Raw genomic sequence first — 23,330 nt, 5'->3', positions numbered from 1 at the left:
TAATATCCTAAGGGGGAGTTGGTTTGATCGACTTTAACCAATCGAGAGAAAGTGGGGAGCAAAACCTTGTAAGTGTTTAGCAAAGCCAGAGAGTTGGGCCCTTGAGAGCATATCCGCTCCGCTTTAGCTGATCGGGAGATGGTGAAAAATAGAGCTCCGTAAGTGTCCAATAAAAAGCTGAGGAGTTGACCCTGAAAGCTTGTCCGCTCGACTTTATCCGATCAAGAGATGATGGAGAGCAGAGTCCCGTAAGTGTCCGACAGAGTTGGGGAGTTAGGCCCTTGAGAACTTATCCGTTCAGCCTTAGCCGATCGAGAAATTGTGAAGAGCAGAGCTTACGATGTTCGATGGAGTCGGAGAGTTGGGCCTTTAAGGTCCCGCCAAGCCAAATACTCAGACCTTTGATCTGCCTTAGATTTTGACGGTCACTTATACCAATTCGTTGGTCACTTATACCAATTCGTTGACCCATGGATCCCACTTGGAGCCGTTCACTATTTACCGTATCAATAACCAAAAACGTTAGAATTTCAATGCAAGAAACAACGTGGAGTTGGTTGTCAATATAAATGCACAAATATTTAAACACCTCGTGGAACGCAAGGCTCTTACTTGCTATTTTGTAAAGCTGTTTTCAGGACAAGCAGTTGATCGCGCGTTTGTTGAATCGCCATTACTGCGAGCTGTAGAACAGGTGCGCATGCAGTTCCAGTTGAGTAGCTCGACTTAACCCGTGGCCATGGACGCTTCCCTTTGCCTGCCCATTAAGAAGGAAATGCGTCACACATTTATCGTACAAGCAACCATTTTCATGAGCAGATCAAAAGCTTGACCTCCAAGAATGCCACATTAAACTCGTTCTTTCCCTGGTTTAGTTTAGACAAAACAGCAAACACCTAGGGTGCGAGTCATCCTGGGCCAGTGAAGTGATCATTATTGTTTCATTCTGATCCATGGTTAGAAAATTTGCTTCTGACTCACGATCCTCAAACGTGCAAGCATCTACCAAGACGCGATCGAGATCGTGCTCTGTCCCAGCTAGTTATATAATGGGGGTTCTGTTGGTTGTGGCAAAACAACAAACGGCTGTTGGGATGGAGAATTGATTGGTCATGTCGAGTGAGCTGGGGGGCATCGCGAGGAGGTGGAGGCGACTCCAAGGCGAGGACGGGTGGAAGGGGCTGCTGGAGCCGTTGGACGCCGACCTCCGGCGGAGCCTGGTGCTGTACGGTGAGCTCGATCAAGCGCTGTACGACGGGTTCATCCACGAGCGAAAGTCGCGGTTCGCCGGCGCGCCGCGGTACGCGCAGCGGGGCTTGCTGGAGAAGTCCGCGCTGACGCAGGGGCAGGCGGGGACGTACCGCGTGACGCGGTACTTGTACGCGATGTCGGGGCTGGGGCTTCCGGAGTCGCTGATCGTGACGTCGCTGGTGCCGGACGCGTGGACCAAGGCGTCGAACTTCATGGGGTACGTGGCCGTGGCGACCGACGAGGGGGCGGCGGCGCTGGGGCGGAGGGACGTGGTGGTGACCTGGCGAGGGACGCAGATGCCGCTCGAGTGGGTCAACAACTTGGACTTCACGTTGGTGCCGGCGCCGGAGGTTCTGGGGACGAGTGAGCCGCGGGTACATCGCGGCTGGCTCTCCCTTTACACTTCTGCCGATCCGACGTCGCCGTACAACAAGACGAGCGCCCGACAGCAGGTAAACAATAATAACAGTAGAAATCTTTTATTTTAATTTTTTTATCGGTTAATACGGGAGGCAACGTTTTTTGGATTATCGTTTCGTGAGAAAAAAAAAATCTCTATAATACATCGTAATTGACATTTTTAAAGGGTTGAAGTATTGCAAAAGGGGTAATTGTCACCTAAGTGGCCCTAGGTCCGGCCCTATAAATATCTAGAGGGGATAAATCATGATTAAACTGAATAAGAGGGGTGACATTTTTAAAGGGTTGAAGTGTGAGCTTAGATTATGTGGTCCGTAATCCCTAATCTTTTCTATAATTTACATATTAAATCATGATTGATTAAAATTAACTACAATCTTCTTTTTTAAATTTATCTTCCCATATAGATTATAATTTTAGGTTGAACTAAGCTACCGGAGACCCTCGACGATGGACGGGCCACCCTCGAGCTGCATCATACAATAAGTGTGATCGTGGATTGAATTGGTTCGATTATTCGGGTATAAAATTATCTGACTCTACTAGATCAGATAATGCAATATTATGACCATACATTCGGCCTTATATCCTACGATTTTGATATATCAGATATTCGACGGATTATCAATTATTTGGATATCCAACCTTATACTAAAATATAAATATAAATATAAATATAAATATAAATATAAATGTAACAAAAAATAATAAAATATTTTAAAATGATAATAGATACTACTCATTATACGTTGTAGTAGGTAGTAGTTGCTATAATATGTAACAACTTATCGACAGTAACTGCTATAAGTTGGGGTGATCGTGAATCAGGTTGGTTCAGTTATTAGGGTAAAAAATTATTCAGCCCTACTAGATCAAATAATGCAATATCATGACCCTACATCCGACCCTATCTGGTGGAATTTTTTTCGATTCGGTTTGGGTCAGTATGAACAGGTTAGTCGATTTGACGGGTTGACTACTCACCTCTATCATATAGTTCATCCACGGGCGACGACGTCTGACCATCTTGCTCAATTCAAAACTATAACATAAATGGGAAGGTGAATATATGAGAGATCACAGTTAATTTTGGCTTAATTCTAATTGTGATTCAACGTGTAAGTTCTGGAAGAGACCTGAAAAAACCAAGGATATGGACCGGACTCAAACTCAAATCATTAATATTCTACTTAAATTATCAAGAAATTTACAATTAATATATTTTAAAATCAAGTTACTCTTTAAAATAAGACTTATTACAAATCAAAATCAATGATTTTAAAGACACGTCAAAAAATAATAACAAAATGAAGTCACAAGATGAATTGTTAATCTAATTGCACATTCAAAATCAATCTTTTAAAACCCCTTAAATTATCATTTTGTATTAATCTTTAAAGTGCAAATTAAGCTTGAATTTTAGAAATTAAAGTTTTTTTTATCATTAGATACTTCTAAAAGAGTTTATTCTAATAACAAAAGTATGAGTATGAAGATCAACTTAAGTTTTCAATTCTTCGTTCATCTTCAAAGTAAAGTGTAAGCTAATTTAAATATTAATTTGAGTTTTCAAAAATAAATTATTTCAATTATTATAAACCAATTAGAAAATCAATATTTTTTTATGCTCGTAAAAATTTCTATTCTGACTAAAATTCTAATCACAAGTAATTTTATTAAGGATAAATTCCTATAAAAGCGAGGCAATTCTTTCCAAAAGGTTGTTTATGATAAATTAAATATTAAATTTAGTTATAAATTTCATTAGTTAAGGTTATTTTAAATTTATATACGAAAATGTCTTTATTTATTTGATAATTATTTAATTTTCTTCTCTTTCTTCTTCTCCTTTATTTTACATTTTAAATTATTTTTTACACAAATAATATTTCAAAAATACTAAAAAAAACATAAAAAGGTATTTTATCAATGTTTAAGAGCATCGTAACAATAATGCCTCAATTGAAATTTATTTCATTATTATTTTATGGAAATTATATATAAAAATAAAAAATATTGATAGAAAATTAAAATATCTCTAAAATAAGTATATTTTATTAGATGGAAAAAAAATGTGTACCAAGATGGGATGAAAAAAATATCTTAAATAGAAAAATATAGACAATGTATTATTTTAATTTATTTTTATGAATATAATTATAGATTCGGAGTGGCATTTTCGAAATTAAAGTATCTTCCTTGTCAGGTGCTGGAGGAAGTTCGAAGGTTGGTCGACGAATACAAAGACGAGCAGATGAGCATCACCGTCACCGGCCACAGTCTCGGCGCCGCCATCGCCACCCTCAACTCCATCGACATCGTCATAAACGGCATCAACCGCCCTTCCTCCTCCTCCTTCTCCTCCTTTTCCTGTCCTGTCTCTGCCTTCGTCTTCGCCAGCCCTCGCGCCGGCGACCTCCAGTTCAAACAGCTCTTCACTCAGCAGTCGGATCTCCACCTCCTCCGCGTCCACAACGTCCCTGACATCGTCCCTAAATACCCGATCTCCCCCTACGTCGACGTCGGCGTCGAGTTGCTCATCAACACCCTGTTTTCCACCTACCTCAAGCAGCCCGGCAACGTCGACGCCTGGCACGACCTCGAGTGCTACCTCCACGGAGTCGCCGGAGTTCAGAACGGGAGAAACCCGAGCTTCAAGCTCGCCATCGACCGTGACATCGCGCTGGTCAACAAGGGCACCAACGCGCTCAGGAATGACTTCCTCGTCCCCGGCTCGTGGTGGGTCCCTAAGAACAACAGCATGGTCAAGGACGCCGACGGCCACTGGAAGCTGGAAGACCACGAAGAAGACGACGACGCTTAAGAAAGAAGCAGATATTAAACTAATAGAAATATTACTACATTTTCAAGATCAGATTTCACTTTATTTTTGCAAATGCATTTGCCTCTGTTTCTTTAATAAATTTTGGTACCATCACTTTTTTCTCCGATAAAGTTAGTACCGCTTGATTTAAAAATCACATATTCGAATCAAAATAGATCCATCCTCTGAATAATATTCAAAATTCAGGAGCAAAAGCAATATATATCCCAAGGAAAACCTGGTGCAAATGAAAATGAAGCATAATCTCATTCAAAGGATCGAGTAATGTAGATTCCAAGACAATTGTTGTACAATATGTATTACACTGGCCATGCTCTGAGTTGAGTTTAGAAAAAGACTAAAAAAGCAATCCAAAAATGAATAAAGTATTACACCTTGTAAAATGAATTGTTGAATTTCCACATTGTATGATGCTGGTGATCCTCCCTGCTATCAGGTCTTTCGACTCGAATGATAAGAATTGATCAATGCGCGCGAGAATGCTATAAGAAATATGAGAAAATACAGAGGGAGAAAGAAACCCAGAGGCTTATTGCATTATACAATCTCTAACCGATGGGTGCGAAAAGTCTATGTATTGTTCCCACAAATGCTTATATTTGCTTATAGCTAGTTTGAGCCAGGGCTTCATGTTCCCGTTGAAGTGCACGACAGCAGCACTGTGAATCAACCGATCATCGATTTCCCAATCATATCCCAACCCGAGTACATGCCATCTGCGATCGAGGGGTTCGATCAACCCGTAAAATGCCAGAAGACCAGGAGCTAGAGTCCCCTTCTTCCAGAGCATATGATCTGCATTCTGCTCCTGCCAATAGTGATATTTTGAAGTAACATTGGCCTTCCTCCATGCTATGAGGTCAAATATATTCATGCCAAAAGCCCACCCACATGCTTGTGGATCGAATTTTGAGCTAATGATGGAATTGGAAAAATTAAGATACTTGTAGAACCGATGGTATGCTTCGAGACAAGTCTCCACTGCTCCGATAACATTCTCATGTAATTCTACTGAGAACAAAGGGGTTAGATCCTTTTGTACCACAACATCATCGTCGAGAAACACCACCTTCTCTAACTGAGGCAATATCTGTGGGATGTAGAATCGCAAGTGATTCAGCAAAGAAGAAGAATTAGGATCCTGCAATGTTGTTTCCCCAGTCTGATATCCTGCACGGATTAGCTGTTCGGTAAAAGGAGACAGAGAAGTATTCAACCAAACCAACTCTTTTGTGCTTCGAACTTCAACTGTACATCCTCTGAAATCATTCCTCAAAAACCAAGTAGTCATGGCCCTGTAATTGACTTCATCTGTGACTACATGAAATACAAACTGTTGGGGATGTTCAGCATTTGAAACTGTGGAATTCACGACGACAGAAGTAGCCAACACATTATCAGAGAATAGACAGAAATGGTAGAGATTGTTGTCAACATGTCGAGGCAGGTTCTTGCCATCTTCTGATGATTTTCTAATAGATGAATTTCTAAACCACTCTTCTGTGAGTTTTATGTTAAAACAATGTAAACTTTTGGGTATGGACTCTGCAGCTAATTGACCAAACTCTGCACTCTGCATGGTTGCCAAATGTGCACGTTCTTCAAGGGCATGTATATGGCTCTTTAATGTCGTTATTATAGTGCTGATGTCATAATGGTAATCTTGAGCATTGTATATAAGTTGTGCTAGCTGACTAATTATCGGATTAGCTTCTTCTAGGCTTATTGCTTTCCCTCTCTCGGCAGCTTGAGAGAGCAACCGCTGACCATTTCTTATCTGCAAGCTAAACTCCCAAGCAAGTTGAAGATTATTATGCTCCTTGGCAATGATCACATAGGCCTTGGCTAGTGTCATCTGATCGGCAAGTTGTCTGGCAAACGAAGTAACACTAAAGAGTTCTTGGGAGAGATTAAGAGTTTCATGATGGATCTCCTTATCTGCTACAATCTTCTTCTGAGAAATGGAAAACAGATGAAAGGAACTCTGAGAAACCTAACAAAAAACTTCTATGGATATTGATAGGGATGAAGCAAACCATTTTTAATAATAGATAGAGACATATTCAAGAATATTTGTATCAAATTCTGAGTTGAACAAATTAATGGCCAGATGTTTAGAAGGACGCCAGTTGGAATAGAGTTACTAAGAAAATTACACAACCGTTTTCTAGAATAGGCAATTCTAGATGGAAAAACCAAAATAAACAAGTATAGCTCACAAAACTGTGCTAATCAAATTTGTACAAAACACATTAATGGAAGCGAGTTGGTAGTAAAAAAAGAAGCTTGGATAACTGAATTGCATAATTCAACTAGTTCAACATCTAATTTAATTATACATGTCAACAAAATAGCAAGTGTAAAGAGGCTAGTCATACAATTTGCTCAGATAATGACATTCTACAAGAGGTTCAGCTATTTTGAAGCTTCCATTGAGACTCGGAGATTGTTTGAAGATTAACGTTGACATCCAATGAACTGAAAAGTCAAAAAATTTTACTACCTAAAATGCCAAAACCTTTCTTGTCCCTCTCCGACTTAATCTCACCCTTCAACTTTCTATTGTCAACCTCTTTCCTAATGAATTCATTTCGATTAAATATGTAAAACTGAAATCCCCAAAAAACCACCTATGCATATTTCCAAACTTAAATTTGCACATATTTGATTTCTTGTCATTCTATCCAAATAAAACTCTTCGCTTAATTGATTCCAAATGATTTTATTCATATATTTTCTCATTCTGTTTCAATCACCGGGTCTTAAAATTCTAACAAACTATATAGATATATAGAGTTTTGATATGTCGCTCACCTTACGCCGCACACTCCGTGTGCACCTCAATTTTTTATTTTATTTGGAAATATTTTTTTTTGTACTTAATACTATAACTTAACCCCTAAACCCTAAAGCAAAACCCTAAATGGCTTAATCACAAGCTAAAAAAACATAAACAAAAAATAAAAAAAGTTGCGCACCACACAGTCACGCACAGTTGTGCACCGTGCGATGCGCAACGTAACTTCATTATATATATGTTGCAGACTAGGCTTCCGCCCCTATGCTGCGGACCTGAGTGAGTCAGGGCACCTAGAAGTGATCCAGGCACCCCGACCCCAAGTGAGTCGGAGTCGAGGTGCCCCGACTCTCAAGTCCGCAGTGTAGGTCCGCTATATATATATATAAGTTGGTCCTCCAGTAACCTAGCAGTTGGTTCATGGTTGTACTAAGAAATTCAAGTCATGCAATGTTTGCGGGCTAAAATTGGGGCCTAGGAAAAGAGATCTCATTTTTAGTACTAGAATAACTATGGATTTTTTTTAGCTTCTATATACCATATTCAAATCTATCCCAAAGAATGCTTAATCAGCATTCTCATTATGACCATCTATTGAGATCTTTTTATTGTATTCACAGTACCATCACTCTAGAATACTATGAACAATGACAGAGGGTGTGACATGTGAGAGATTGAAGGCATAACAAAATCATGACACCACCTGAAGACTCAAATGCAGGAAAAAAACTTAAACTGTGGAACTAGAACCCACATATAGAAAAAACAAAATTAGGAAAAAGATTTTTTGTATTGGAGCAGGAAAAACGAGAAAGATGTATAATGCAGTTTAGACTCAGCATTAAGATGCTATGACAAATCACCTAAACTTTGTTGTTTAGTGTATATTACTATTGTGATTTGTCTAGAAATAAATAACCTCATTAACATGTGCAACATATCTGAAAAATCTGATACACACCTGATTTGCCATGGTAACCTTATTGTATTGGATAAGTATCCATAGAATAATGTTTTTGTTGTCCATAGCTGGATCTCTTAGTATATGTATGCTCTGAATCAACTCTAAAAAAGATTGACTGTTGTTTCAGTGGCTTAAATATCCAAAATGCACAATATAGGGATCTGTAGGTATCATCCATATTGACCTTTCAATAAAGGAGGAAGCTTATGTATCCTGATCCCTGGACAAAACTTTTAGCATGGACAATGACTAAATAGTTTATTAATTCACTACTGAACAATTAATAATTAATTATTTTGGTAAAAAAAATAGTCTATAAGAATCTTCTGATGCATTTGGAGGCATACTAACTATTTAGAATCCTCTACCATAGGCTTATAGTAGGGGAAAGAGTTCTATAGTTTTTCTAAAACCACCAGATAATCTCACAACAGTTTAAGCCTTTAAGGGTGATCCAAGCATTAATCTTAAGGGGTCATCAATTTATATGAAATCTTGTCCCAAATGCCATTATATTCACAGTACCCGATCTTAAGTCTTGATCATCCATTGAATTATTGATACATTAATGAAAAGTTCTGGGTCATTTAGCTTGAAATCTCAGGCACCCCGGTCCAATGTTCAGATTAGTCCAGCTTGATCATAAGGAGGATGTCAAACAATCACTGGTCATTTCCTAACAAGTTAAGTTCTGAGTATAATTAACCAAATAATCAAGTAAATAAAAGCTAGAGGTCAGGTATAGCTTTAAATATAGCCAATAAGTTAAGAAGAGGAATCTTGTCAGCCTCTCAAATCTCAAACTAGCAATCTTTCTGAATGAATCCTTCAATACGTATTGAACTTCATAGACATCTCACCTTCATCAGTTATTGCCATCGGCAGCATTCACAGATTCACTATCCCTCTCAGTGACATTTCAATTTCAGGTGCCTTATCTTGCTTCCTTAATGATGAAAAAGATAATTTGCTTTATAATTTCTACAGAGAAGCACAGTTCTTCCTTGATACTCAATCAGGTAACCACGTCAGTTCTTTCAAATGTATGATATCGCTACATTTGGGTTTCACGGAAAGGAAAGAAAATAATAACAACGGGGCCATGATAATGGCTTCATTTCAGCCACCCTAGAAATTTGATTGGTTCATCCCCTAGGTTGAAGATGTAACGAACAAAAACAAACTAATTTCCTATGAATCACAACTAACAAAATCAGGTTGAGTGACACAAATCCAACTGACTTCTGAGCAAGAAAAGTGAATCGCGATAAAGGAGTACAAATAGAAATCAAAGAGAACAACATACCCTTACATGCGGTTCAAATCCATCCTCGTGATGATGTTGAAAGAAGAAGAGAACTAAACCTGCTGCGATAGATATTCCAAGGAACAAGCAGATCCAGTACGAGAGACGCCTCCTGGATGGGCGCCGATACTCGGGCGCCCTCCGCCGCATGTCCACGCGATTCAATCAATATAAGCAACAGTAGGAAAAATTTCGAAAACAAAACGTATAAAATTACTCCTTTCAGCAGATGCTGCAATCAGAGCAGCAGGAAGCGCCGGATCAAGTCTAATCGCCGCGGGATTAAGAACACAAACCGGAACCAGAAAATGAAGTCCCAAACGCGTTAAAAAACCGACCTTTGCCTCACTCCCTACTCCTCTGAGCCGATCAAACACGACTGCTCCGGCCAGATCTCGAGGGGGCGATGATCAAAGGCCAGTCAGTAGGTAGGCAAAATCGACAGCGCCAACCTCGACCAAATACGAAGATGATCCAAGTGCCTCAAAAATCCGAACTCAGATCAAGATTATCAGGACCGATGGGATCGTAAGGGTTCGAAGATCGAGACCCCGAGCATGCGATGCAGAGCCGCATCGGGGAAATGATTCCAGCTGCCACAAAAAGGGGTTTTTAGCCGGGTCTCAATGATTGCTTTTGCCGCCGATCCGTTAGACGAATACCTAATGCGTTAGGGATTTGGGAGGTCTTAATGGCTTCCATTTGCAATAGAATAAATACAGGGGGATGTGGCGGCATACCATACTAACCTATAGCAAAGATACATCATGATGGCGATAGATGTCAGATATTTTTTTTTAAAAAAAAATCAATCAAAATTTGTCCAAATTAACTTATTATTATTATTATTATTATTATTATTATACTTTTTTTTCTTTAATAATAAACAGTTAAAATGCAATTAAAGCATGTAATATTTTGGTACACGTCTCTCAGGGAGGTTTCTCGCTATTTGGAATTTGGAAGGTACTAAAGTCTAAAGACTTAAGTAGCAATTCAATCAAGAATTGGAAGGTATTGTTGTGGAAAAAACAAGGTTAGGGAAAATGTAACGATTATTAATGATTACTTCAACGATTACCTGTCCAAGAGCAACACGTAATCAGGGGTGCCGATCTTGTCCCCACAAGGCTCCTCTCATGTTTAAATTAGAGTCGGACCCTATGCCAATCTCACGAACGATGCTTCACGAATTATTATTTTTTTATTTAAAAATTGATTCATGAATTTAATAAATATATTCATGAGCTAACGAACCGAATATTATGAAGCTTGAGCTTGATTTATTTATCTTAACAAGTCTAATTAAACGAGCTCAAACGAATTTTTATCGGATCGAATTTCGAATAGTTCACGAACGACTTGACTCATTTACACCCTTGCTAAAGTAGAGTGACATTTGGATCCAAAACTCCCGAGCATCTTATGACTCCGCCTCCAATTCCCAAACACCGAGCATTATACAACTCCGATTCTCAAGCACAAATCCACTTCCCGAGCATCATACAACTCCGAACCTTGATTTTCTTGTCCTATTCCCAAGCTCATACATCGAGCCCATTTTTCTTTCTTTTATAGCCCAGCCCGAACGGCCCATCACCGATAATCTTTGACTAAAATGGAATATCAACGTGGTAAATAATTATGTTCCCAAAAGTTGGGGGGTTTAATATCCACACAATTAAATAGACACGTGCCGAGTGTACTTTATATAATTGAAAACAACGTGTTATGAATTATGATCATCGAAGGTATAAAAGGAACTAATTAATGCATTAAAAAAATGCAAGCATAACGAATATAAAACACTATAAATTTTTTATCAACGAAAAAAACATTCATTTAGAAAAAAACCGTACTTTTCCTCCTAAATAAGAAAGAGAAGTTATTAAAATAAAATGTCAACAGCAAAAACGAAAGCATGAATGAACGAGTAAATAATGATCTAACTTTTATCGACATTAATTAATCAGATCATGTTTAGCAAAAACCGACCAAAATGGAGAGATATCTAACAAAGTTTTTTCAGCATCCAAGTTATACATCTCTGAATTATGTCAATATAGATGGAATTGTACAAGGTGCAAACACAATCTCAGAAAAGGATTAAAGAAAGAAACTGAAGATCATAGGCACAGGTCCCGATTGTTAATCTCTTTCACCAAGCTCAGTGTCCAAAAGCTTGGAAAATCGACGTGAGGGGAGAGCGAAAGACAGACGCTCTACATTCCAGGCGTTCATGAGTAAATTACAAGGGCATTATGGCAATACATAAGTAATTAACCGGCGTGGATGCATGATCTCTGTCTACTGTACATAGATATTATAATAATTATCGCACCAGGATTTTGCGTGAGCAGGTTTTATGTTCTTTACAGGCGAAGCATCCACGGAGGTATAACAACGTTAACGCCGCTCGTCTGTGCTGGGAATTGTTGCTCCCCTTCTTCCACTACGACGACTGGCTCTGCAGCTTGGTATGTCCTGAAATTATAGAAATAACATAAGACATCACAGAAACTTTGCAGTGTGTGTATATATATCCAATTTTTAGTTGTCCCGTGAATCTCAGATATAATAAGAGCCTTATGGACGACTGCTTCTGCATTCCTACAACATCAGTATTAGACAGGCAGGGATTGGAGGTGTACTATGGAATGACAAAGGGCGCAATAGAATGCTTTATGGAGGCAACACTCTGGACGCGGAGCTACAGGGAGTCCACAAGGGATTTGGACGTCGAGGAACGCCGAGGAGTCAGTGTCCTTAACTTGATGAACACTAAGGATGCCTATAAGATGGTAGCAGGGAAGGCTGAGTATCCAAGAGCATGCAGGAGGCAGGCAGGCACTGCCAGGCAGGCAAGCGGAGGTGCAACACAGGTCAAGGAGAATCGATGAGGGCCGCGGACTGGCTCACCGAGGAAGCCAGAAGAACTCGATGCAGCCTGATTATTGATAACCAGCTAGCAGGGGATAGGAGATAAGATTTGGTTCTGACGGATATGCAATCCCTTGATAAGGAATAAACTTGTTAAATATTAATTTTTATAAAAAGGCCAAAAAAAGATAAAATATTAAATAAAAATATTTAAACTGACGAGAGAAATTTTGAAGAAAAAAATTCGCTTTTTCTCTTATTCTTTCTCTCTCGCCACTGAACCGTCACCTCCTCCTTTCCACGTGCTGAGCTCCCCTTTCCTTCTTCCTTTTCCCCCTCTCTAGTTGTTGTTCCCGTCTCCGTCTCTTCCCCGCACTTCCAGTACCAAAAACTCCAGCTACAGCTAGCCCTCTTTTCCTTTCTTATACCTTATTCTTTCTTTGCTGCAGAAATTCAGCAGTAGCAACCCTTCTTCCTTTCTTGTTCTTCTACTCCCAACACCAGCAAATCAGCTAGAGCAAGAGCTCAGCCGTCAACAACAAACCATGAACAGCAGCTCTTTCCTCCTCCTCCTCCTCCTCCTTCCAGCATAAAAACTCTTCTAATCTTGCTGTTTTTCCAGCAAGAAGGCCAGCCACCAAGTTCCAAGCAGTCATCTTGCTGTTTTACCAGCAAGAAGCCCAGCTGAAGCAACAACAGCCCGCTCTCCTTCCTATTTCCAGCAAGGACAAGCAGTTTCCTTCCCTGTTCCTTTTTTCCAGCAAGCCACAGCAGCAAAGATCAGCCTCTTTTGTTCCCTGTACTTCGGCCAAGGTAAGCAACTCCTCCTCCTTCTTCACACCAACAGCAATGAATACTGTTGCTGCTGTTCATAACAGCAAGCGCTGCATGCTATTTTCCGCCACTCTCTGCCGGAGCCAAAGGCAAGAGCCAACAACCCTCGTATTGCCCAAACCAAGGAGAATCATAGTTTTTCCTTGTTTTCGAATCTTCAGATATTATGTTTTCATATTCTATTAGTCCTAGAGGTAGGAAGTCTTTCCTCTGATTTACCTATAACCTAAATCTGGAGCACATCTTATACACATTCACATTCACATTCCAAGGGCGAATACGAACTTTGATCCGCTTATGTATGTTTCTTATAAGTGCTTTACCACTGCACTACACTCGTAAGAGGTGAATCTTTTGGTATTCCATGTTCAAGGAGATTGTCGTATGCATACAATGACCAATTAAGGATAAGGATGGATAAATAATTATATATTAATATTGACATATAATTAGTTAATTTGGACTAATTACAATTCTTTGTATAGGTTTGATTGGTGCGAGCGTTTATTATCAACAAAACACCTCAATTGTTTTATTTTTCGAAGGAATATTATGAAGTTATATTTTATTAGATTTCAGTTTAAGTTGGTTATCTAGTTTATTATTCAATACTAATGGATGCCGTTTAGGAATTGAAAATATAATGTTCTTATACATAAATAAATAAATAAATAAATAAATTGATAAAATAAATTTTATATATATATATATATATATACATATATATATATATATACATATGCTTGTATATTTATTTTCAAAAATGGAATTAAAATAATATTTAAAAAGAATAAAATAGGTTAAAATAATTAAGTTATTAGAGGGTAAATAATTATGTTACTTCATGTTTATGTGGATTTTATAGGAGAATTAAATTGGGAAGTGTTGATTTAAAAATTAAAATTAATTATTCTAAATTATTTTTCCATTGATACTTTAGTTTTACTTGACCTTCTGTACGGTTGATACTTATTATTATTGTTGGTATTTTTCTATTGTATAGCTTTTACCCGTACACCTTATAACGATACTTAAATGAATTAACGTGCTTCATATTAACAGTTGATTTGGGTGATCTTTTAGACTAATTGATAAGATATGTATTTGATTTCGTCTAGAAGTGGTGAACAGTAGACTACCGATGAATTGATGAGGTTGATTGGAATAAAACTTTGACTAGGGAACGCAAGGGATCGCCTGCAAGCACCAGTAAAAAGAAAAGGAGGAAGAAGATCTGTCAGTAAGCGCGAGGGTCCCTGGTGCAACTATTCTGACGATTAGATTAGAATACTAAGAAAAAGAAGAATTGTGGAGTAAATCGAAGAAAGACAGTGGATTCGTGTTTCTATGCTAGTAGAGAGGGACCTTTTTTATAATGCCTTTCGTGATTTTTACAGTTAATGAGACATCACATTGCTGCTAGATAACTTGTCTACTTGTCATGTTTCTATCGTATGTTGCAGTCCAATCGTAGGTATGGGAGATATTGCGTATCTGTGCAAAGATATAATCATCTAATTCTCTAACAAATTCACGTGTTGTATTAATTAAGAAATAAACTCATGGACCAGAAGGCCTATTAGGTTGTCAGTCAGAAGATGAGCCTGAGAACAAGGAATCTATTTCTCATGGGGAGTGACTGGGCCATGATAGCATCCCAATGGGAGCTGGAGCACTGAGAGTATGTCCGATCAGCATTATCCAATCAGGATGAAATGGGGAGCAGAGTCTCGTGAGGGAGTTGGACCCCAGAGAGTGTCCGACATTAGCTGATCGGGAAGAGCCTCTGATTGAGTGGAGAGCTGGACCCCTAAAAGTATGTTTGATCAGCATTAGTCGATCAGGATGAGATGGGGAGTAGTGCTCCGTAAGTATTTGGCTAAGTGGGAAGCTGGACCCCTGGGGTGCCCGATCGACCTTGGCCAATCGGCGTGGGGAGATCTCATCAGGCAGGTTACTCGAGCTTTGGCCTAGCTTGTACTTATATTGCCACCTATTTCAGTCTGTTAACCTTCAGACCCCACTTGGGGGTCATTCTTGATTTATCATATCACAAGTCATCCCTTCAAGGAGGTCTCAGACCAACTGACTAGACCCCTTCAGGCTTAGTTTTTTTATTAGTTCCCTTGTCTCGATAGACCTCACTCTGCTATGCATATCGTTGATGTTATCCATCTCAAAAAGGGGCATGTCAGATGTCATAAATGCACGGTAATGTGCGGCGATATGCATGATGGCATATCATGATAATGATTTACCAATCACATCCATGATAAATGCCTTTTCTTATAGTGTCGCAACGTGATCAACCCATGCCGGGTTTTTAATTTCCAAAGGGACGTATGACGGTTAGGCTGTTGGTGTTTTTCGACTCTTTAATCGGACAAATGTGGTAATTAGCTTGCCTTTTGTCCTTGGGATCGAACGGCTTGTGCTTCGACCCTTAGGGTTTATAAGCTCCATTGACCTAGGGTTTTTGCACATGCGTTCTTCTTCCTTCCAGTGCTGGCCATTCATAGTTTCTGGCAATTCCCTCCTAGAGTTTTGACTCTCTCCCTCGTCTGCAAGTTTCTCAACACTTCATGGCTTTTTTCGAACCATTGTCTTTGACACCCCCTTGCATATTCTCACTCTATGGTATATCTCCACCTCTTTGATTTTAACGACGGAGAGGTGGATCAGATCTTACTTATTTTCAAGATTCACCAGGGTTATCACATCATCATCCCAACACTATTGATCGTCCCCATCTTCCTCTCCTGATTGCATCACATTTTTCAAGGATGAGTTCCTGGGAGGTCTTTTCCTCCCCATTGCCAATTTCTTTTCGGAAATATCTCAATATTTCTATACTCCTCTTCTACAGTTAGCTTCAAATTCCATTTGATTGTTGTGCAGGGTTGTCATCCTTTTTCGATTATACCGCATCCCTTTGACTCCCCGTGTCTTTCATTAGTTTTATTATCCAAAAAAATCGAAGGAGGGGGTTTTCAGTCTACAATCTCGATTGAAGGTTGTCATTTTCGACAAAATGTCTTCTTCTAATAAGGAATGGAAGTCTCGTTATTTTTTCATCCGGCTGGACTTGCCTGTATCTTGGTCGATCGGCTGGCAAATGGATCTGCCTCTAGAACTGGATGACTACCGCTGGGAGCCTACTTTTATCTTAGCGTCGCAAACATCGATCGACCTGAAGTTCAACATTCACAAACTGCTCTAAGAGGGTATTCTTTATATTTTTGAGCTGAGTCCAATCAAGATTGGATTGCCCTTCAGCTTTGGTAAGGAACTCAGCTTTACTCTTATATTATAGCTAATTGAGATCTTTTCTCCTTTTTACAGTTAGGACCATATGGAAAGGCTCCGTGGCTAAGACCTTAAAGCCCGATGAGGCCAAGTTGAATTAGCGTGAGAAAGTCGAGATGGAAAAGCACGACCCTCAATCGCTCGCCTCTATCAATGAGGTTAATGTTAGTGAGGCGGCGGCCAGCAAGGCAAGGGGTAGTGATGCAGTGACAAGCACAGGGGATCTGCCACCACCTAGGCCTTCAATGGTGTTTGTGCGGGTATCTCCGAAGTCTACTGAATCCGATGAGCCGCTCAGGATTCGACGCAATAGATGGCGATCGGTGACCCCCTCTACCCAGGCTCCCTCACATGTCCCCTCGACACGCCCACCATCCACTCAAAGAGAAACCTCAACACCCGCTCTAGCAGAGCAGCAAGCAGGCAACCCAGGCCTGACCCCGATCGATACCTTCGGTAGCTAGCTTCCGATCGGGCCACCCTTGCCCTCTTGGCCAATCGATCATATTACTGCCTAACTACGCTCGGTCCTTCCACCTCCTCCGACCGAGCCAATTCCGGAGGTTCCACGTGCAAGCCTAGTTTGTCCTGCGGGCATGTTTCTACTAAAATAAGCGTGACATTTGGGGTACCTTCTCACAAGGGGTTAGTTGTGTACCCCTCAGATCCACCAGTACTCTAACATCTTATAAGACTGAGAGGCAAACTTGTCGAGGTCTGGGAGGATGCTATGGGGTGACACAACAACCTGTTGCCAAGTGGATTGGTGGACGGATTCGCTCAAGACGTGACTCGGGTAAGTGTTTAATTTTAGTAGAACGACCTTGCTTTTTTATGATAACCTTAATTTTATATTTTGGCCAATTTTGGTCTACGGGGATGGCCCTCTATTACAAATTAGTGGATATGGATTGGGCGAACTAGGTACTGAAAAAACGTGTGGAGTTGGAGTCCACCCGTCTTCCCTTGATAAGATCCTCTAGGAGCTAGCTAAGCTAAAGGACTAGAGCTAGCTAAGCTAAAGGAGGCGGTTGTGACTCAGGTGGAGCTGCTGCTAAAAGCTGAACAGGTCCTCCTTGAGGAGGAGAGGGTTGTTAGTTGGCCACCATGAAAAGACTCTAAACCATCCTGCAGACCTACGAATCTCGACTCAAGTTAGAGAGCACCCCGAAGGCGAGTGCTTTATTGGACTTGGACAAGAAAATTGTTGAGACCAAGACCTTCTCCCTTAAGCTAAAAGGATCGATATTGCTCACACGACAGAGATGGCAAGGAAGGCGGTCGAGCTAGTGGCTAAGGAATTCCAGGTCCAGGAGCATCAAAAAGCCTTGGAAGCTCAAGGAGCCAAGCTGGAGGCTTTGAAGGCAAAAATGACTAACTGCATGACCGGAGAGGTTGAGCGCTTTGAGGCAAAGAGAATAGAGTACCTTCGCTCCATAGAATTCAACGGGCTCCCAAGCAAGAGGACAGTAAAAATGTTCTCTTACGATGCTAATAGAGCCATAAACAACTTCGCGAGGCCAGGTACTTAACGAAGGAGCTCCCTGCAAACTTCATAAGCTGCCCGAAGATCTTTGATAACATCACAGATGATGCTTTTCCTGATTTTGCTAAGCTTGCTTTCCCTTGTAACCCTTGTAATTTTTGGTAATTTTTGTACCTAGATTGCTTGCAACAGAAATCTCGAAGAACTTTGGTTCTTTACTTTTTCTTTGTTAGAATTTTTTAACGATTGCTGAGCGAGCGACAGAGTGAGTGCCGAGGGGGCGACGAATGTGCATGGGGACCACGCTTATAACCTGGTCAAGAGATGCGAGTGTCGAGATTTTTACCGATCGAAAAGTTGATGAACGATTGGGGATCATGCTTATAACTCGACGAGAGATGCGAGAGTTTGGAGGTTTTTGCACGATGCTTGGAGAGCATGCTTGCATTTTTACTATGGGGTGAAAAAAGTACATGCTACATCACATTTTTCCTTAGGAATGTAGGAATACCCTTACGTTCGGTAGAGCGGCCATAGTTAGCGCTCCATGGTCGATCTTGCCTCCTGCCGCCGGAATCTTGAAGTTAGTTGGCCTTAGAGGTGAGCTTTTGAACAATTTTATAAGACCTGCTCTATTGGGATTCCAACTTACTGACATCTTCGACCGGCCTAACTCTTTTCTACACCACTAAATTGCCTTCTTGAAAAAATTGGGGGATAATGCGCCGATCGTAGTTTTGCCTCGTCCTTTGTCAGTAGAAAGTTGTGGTTGTCCTTTCTCTAGTTTCGCTGATGAAGTCAAGTTTAAGGAGACACTGATTGGCATTACCGTGATCATGCAACAATCTTCAAGTAGATTCTTCATCTACTTCGACAGGAACTACCGCTTCACCACCGTAGACTAAGTGGAAAGGTGTCATCCTAGTACTCTCCCGTGAGGTGGTTTGGTACGCCCACAAAATGCTTGATAGCTCTTCTATTTAGTTGTCGCCTAGTTTTGAGTTCTCAAATAATTTCTCGATTTGTAAGCCATTATTTTGCAGGTATGCTACAGAAGTGAAAGCTTGGAGAATATCAAAATCTTCACACCATTCTCGAATTTTGTGCCCTTAGAATTGCTACCCATTATCCAAGTTGAGCTTGTGAGAAATGCTAAACCGGCAGAGGATATTGATCTATAGGAACTTGATGACTGCATGCCCGATGATTCTTCCATCCATTTAAAAAAAGTCCACTGCTACGGGTATGAACTTCTGGGCAGGGGTGGTCAAGAAGGGGCCCACGATGCCCATCCCCCACTGATTAAAAGGGCAAGAGACCAAAGATATCTTCAGGGGCTCGGTTGGTTGGTGGGGAATGTTTTGATAGGAAACGCAAGTGACTACTAGCAAAGCGACATCAACCTGCAAGGTGGGCCAAAAGTATCCTGTTTTAATATTTTTTGAGCCAGTGTTCGACCTCCTGCATGGCTACTACAAAAGTCCTAAATCCTAAACTCTTAACCCTAAATATAGTCGACATTGTCTAGTTCAATACACTTGAGTAATGGATGAAAGAAAACTCGGTTGTATAGATGATCTTCTATTAGAGTGAAGCGGTTGGCTCTTCTCTTGATGTCCCGATCTTGCTCCACACTGGTCGGTAAGATCTCCGGCTGAAGATACGAAATTAGTGAAGCTCACCAATCATTGGTTCTTCTATATTTGTTTGTAGATCGATTTGAGCTATCAACCTAGGTGGATAATGAGCTGGCCATTTTTGTTAGTTTATTTGCTTTCTGATTATCCATTCGGACTATTTTGTGCAGAGTGACTTCTAGGACATTAGCCTTCAACTTTTCATATGCTTCTATGTATATCTTGATTCGCTCACTGTTGATTTCAAATTTTCCTACTAGCTGATGGATCGCTAAATAAGAATCTGAGTAAATGGTCGTCTGTGTTGCCCCCATATGTTTGGTTGCTTGAAGTCCTGCTAGCAAAGCTTCATCTTCAACCTCATTATTAGAGGCTCGAAAATTTAATTAAACAGACAATTATATTACATCTTCGTAGGGAGATATTAATAAAATTCTCATGTCACTATTCTGTCGAGTAGAGGATCTATCCACATATATTTTCTACATGCCCTCATACTTTAGATTATGAACTTCAGTCAGGAAGTCAGCGAAGGTTTGTACCTTAATAGCTGTTCGGGGTTGATATTGTACGTCATATTTATTCAATTTTGTAGTCTATTTGCTCAATCTCTCCAAAGTCTCTGGATTAATCAACACTTTGCCCAAGACACTATTAGTGAGGACTATGATGGGATGAGTAAGAACATAAGGTCGAGAGTAGTATATTGGCATTCAACACCCTTTAATAGATGAGTCAGAAAATATACCGGGTGTTGTACATTATTTTCTTGCCTAACCAACACTAATCAAACAGCTTCCTCCGTAGTAGACACGGAAAGTCATAGTTGCTCTCCAATTATATGCTTGGAAAGGGATGACATCATTCCAGGTATAACTTGAGCTTGGCAAGGGATTTATCACAATCTTCACTCCACTAAAATTTTGTTGCCCCGCAAAGTACCTTGAAGAAGAGGAAAGTCTGATCGGCTGATCGGGAGATAAACCTGGAGACTGTAGTGATCCGGCACACCAGTTGTTGGGCCTCTTTGAGGTTTTGAAGAGCATTCATGTTTATGAGTGCTTGAACTTTTTTTTGGTTGACCTCAATTCCTCACTCATTGACAATATATCCGAGGAACTAACCTCCTTTTACTTCGAATAAATACTTGTTTGGATTTAACTTGAGCTTATACTTTCACAGAGTGCCTGGAATTAAGTCCGTTACTCGGACGGATTTAATCAGGATATCATCCACGTAGATTTCAATATTTCTTCTGATATGTTGTCAGAAAATTTTGTCCATAAGTCTTTGGTAGGTTGTTCCTGCATTCTTAGTCCAAACGATATAACAGTGCAGCAGAAGATACCGTTGGAGGTAATGAAGCTAACCTTCTTGGTGCTCTGGTGCGAGAGAAATCTAATGATATCTTTGATAAGCATCCAACATGCAGATCAACTCACTCCCGAAGGTAGAATTGATCATCTGATCAATGCGGGGAAGAGGATAACAGTCTTTGGGGTTTGCCTTATTGAGATCTTAGTAGTCAATGTAGACTTGTCATTGTCGTCAGATTTGGCCACCAGCACTACCTTGGCAAGCCGGACTAGAAATTGAACTTCTCGGATATGCCCTGCTTCTATTAGTTTGCTGACTTTCGTTCAGATGATCTTGTTTTGATGCGCTCCAAAGTCCCTCTTCGTCTGCTTAACTTTTCGGGCATATGAAAGGATGTAGAATTTGTGCTCTATCACGAATGGAGTGATATCGGTGATTTCTTGCAACGACCAAGCAAAAACATCCTTGTTATCGAATAAGCATGCCACCAGGCTCTTTTATTTCTGGAAGAAGATTGTTTGCAATTCGGGTGACTCCTAGTCGATTGGGATGAATTTATACTTCCTCTCAGTCTACTGGGATATGAGCTCCTCTTGTATGACTTGCACTCTTGCTACATCTATTTTTTGAGCTTTACGTGCCTCCGTCTTGACCATATCCATGTAACATTTTCGTGCTACTAGTTAGTCTCCCTTCACATCGTCCACTTGACCTTTTATAGGAAGTTTTAACTTTTGGTAGAAGGTGGAGATCGCCACTCGAAATTCATATAGGGAGGGCCTTCATAAGATAACATTATAAGCATATGAGCATCCACCACTATGAAAGTGCTTCTTCAAGACCTCATCAGAGGCTTGGCTACTAGGGAGATGACCAATCGAACTTGGCCGAGCAGTTATACTTCATTTCCTGTAAATCTATATAGGACAATGGTCATAGGTCGGAGCTTACCTTGGTCGATTTACATCTTGTCAAAGACGGTCTTGAAAAGGACATTGACAGAGCTTCCTGTATCCACGAAAATTCTCGCTACTTCGGAGTTGATGATGACAATTTTGATGATTAAAACGTCTCGAGGTCTTAGGATCCAAAACTGAACTGATCTGGGGGCCTTCTGTCTACTCTCGGCTGGAACCGACTACATGAATCTCGAGTTGGCGACCATGAATTTTTCGTACTTGATTGAAATCTCCATCGATAGGGTCTTCAGAAATCATACATATCCTTCTTACAATAGCATTGCCTTGATTTTTTTCTTGCCTGGTATGAGCAGGCTCTGCATCCTCATTAGAGCAAGCTTGGTTGTCCTATGGTTGTCGTGCACTAGATGGTCGACCAACTATATTAGGGTGCGACATCGGAAGTCCGATCAACTGAGGCGCAATTTGGGGAGGTGACTGGCCTCACTCAACTGGTTGACAACTATCCTTGGCGTACTACTGGTAATCTTGGGTGTTGTGAGTTTTGGACAGGTTTGTAAATGAGCCGAACCGAGTTTTGGGGTGTTCAAACTTGTTTGATAAGATAACCGAGCCGAACTTAAAATGAACCAAGCTTTTGAAATGATTGTTCAAGTTGGACTTAGTTTATTTTTTATGAGTTGGCTTGACCTGGTTCAAGCTTGATTCGTTTAGATGTTATCGAGCTCTCAATTCAAGCTTGGCTTGACTTGGGTTCGAACTTGGTTCGTTTAGATGCTATCGAGATCTCAATTCAAGTTTGTTTAATTGTTTAAAATTTTTAATTGTTTAATTGATTATTGAGCTTGATAATTCAAACTTATTTTATTTTATTTTATTATTTATTTAGCATATTGATAAAAATTTTCTTAATGAATATGATTCACGAACGTTAACGAGATGAACACATATGTATTTAAGATTATTTGTTTAGTTTAACGAGTTATTCAAATTTATTTGTTTAATTGATCTTTGTGTATATTAAATGAACATAAACAAACTTTTACCAAACCGAACATTAAACTTGTTCACGAACACTTGGTTCATTTACAGCCCTAGTTTGGTCCTGTGATAGGTACATAAAGTGGGTATCCAATGGCGAGGCTCGGCAAACGTGGTTCGTGCCACTTTAGTATGTTGTACTACGTTCCCTTCCTGAGCCGAGGAGAGAGGACTCTATTGGTGCTCCTTATCTCGCACGAGAGGTGGAGGGGCCTTCCGTTCGGCTTGGAAGGAGGGAATCAAAGAAGGTACTTCTTGTTGGAGCAATTAGTGTATTTTTAAGTTTTGATGTTTGAGAAAAGGGTTTAAGTTAGGGTTTACATTTG

At 40.2% G+C, this 23,330-nt stretch overlaps 3 protein-coding genes and 1 long non-coding RNA gene across 5 annotated transcripts in view; 1 reads left to right on the top strand and 3 right to left on the bottom strand.

Annotated features, from left to right (window-relative positions):
• Positions 1-534: 534 nt before the first annotated feature.
• On the bottom strand, positions 535-973 carry LOC122046281. Its single transcript, XR_006130248.1, has 2 exons — positions 834-973; positions 535-757 (listed from the first exon to the last, which is right to left on the bottom strand). It is a non-coding gene; the product is annotated as an uncharacterized LOC122046281 (long non-coding RNA).
• On the top strand, positions 753-4,635 carry LOC122046280 (phospholipase A1-II 7-like). The gene is made up of 2 exons (XM_042606891.1): positions 753-1,703; positions 3,878-4,635. Exons 1-2 carry the CDS (start codon positions 1,113-1,115, stop codon positions 4,493-4,495), a joined length of 1,209 nt encoding a protein of 402 aa, XP_042462825.1. The 5' UTR covers positions 753-1,112; the 3' UTR covers positions 4,496-4,635.
• A 106-nt stretch (positions 4,636-4,741) lies between these two features.
• On the bottom strand, positions 4,742-10,265 carry LOC122046279 (hexosyltransferase GAUT11-like). Of its 2 annotated transcripts, none has more exons than XM_042606889.1 (2): positions 9,584-10,265; positions 4,742-6,470 (listed from the first exon to the last, which is right to left on the bottom strand). In XM_042606889.1, the coding sequence occupies exons 1-2, from the start codon at positions 9,731-9,733 to the stop codon at positions 5,046-5,048; spliced, it is 1,575 nt and encodes a 524-aa protein (XP_042462823.1). In that variant the 5' UTR covers positions 9,734-10,265; the 3' UTR covers positions 4,742-5,045. The 2 variants fall into 2 exon arrangements, with proteins under 2 accessions (XP_042462823.1, XP_042462824.1); XM_042606890.1 differs by lacking the exon at positions 9,584-10,265 and adding an exon at positions 8,275-8,374.
• A 1,326-nt stretch (positions 10,266-11,591) lies between these two features.
• The window catches only part of LOC122046278 (truncated transcription factor CAULIFLOWER A-like), a 37,202-nt gene continuing 25,463 nt past the window's right edge, over positions 11,592-23,330 (bottom strand). Inside the window, exon 8 of the mRNA XM_042606888.1 lies at positions 11,592-12,067. Coding sequence (XP_042462822.1) covers positions 11,956-12,067 — 112 coding nt within the window. The 3' untranslated portion in view covers positions 11,592-11,955. The remainder of the gene's footprint in view (positions 12,068-23,330) is intronic.

The sequence above is a fragment of the Zingiber officinale genome, chromosome 2B (genome assembly GCF_018446385.1).
Source record: "Zingiber officinale cultivar Zhangliang chromosome 2B, Zo_v1.1, whole genome shotgun sequence".
NCBI classification, from domain to species: Eukaryota; Viridiplantae; Streptophyta; class Magnoliopsida; order Zingiberales; family Zingiberaceae; genus Zingiber; species Zingiber officinale.
The sequence above is the reverse complement of the archived record's forward strand: the minus strand, read 5'-3'. Positions and strand labels throughout refer to the sequence as shown.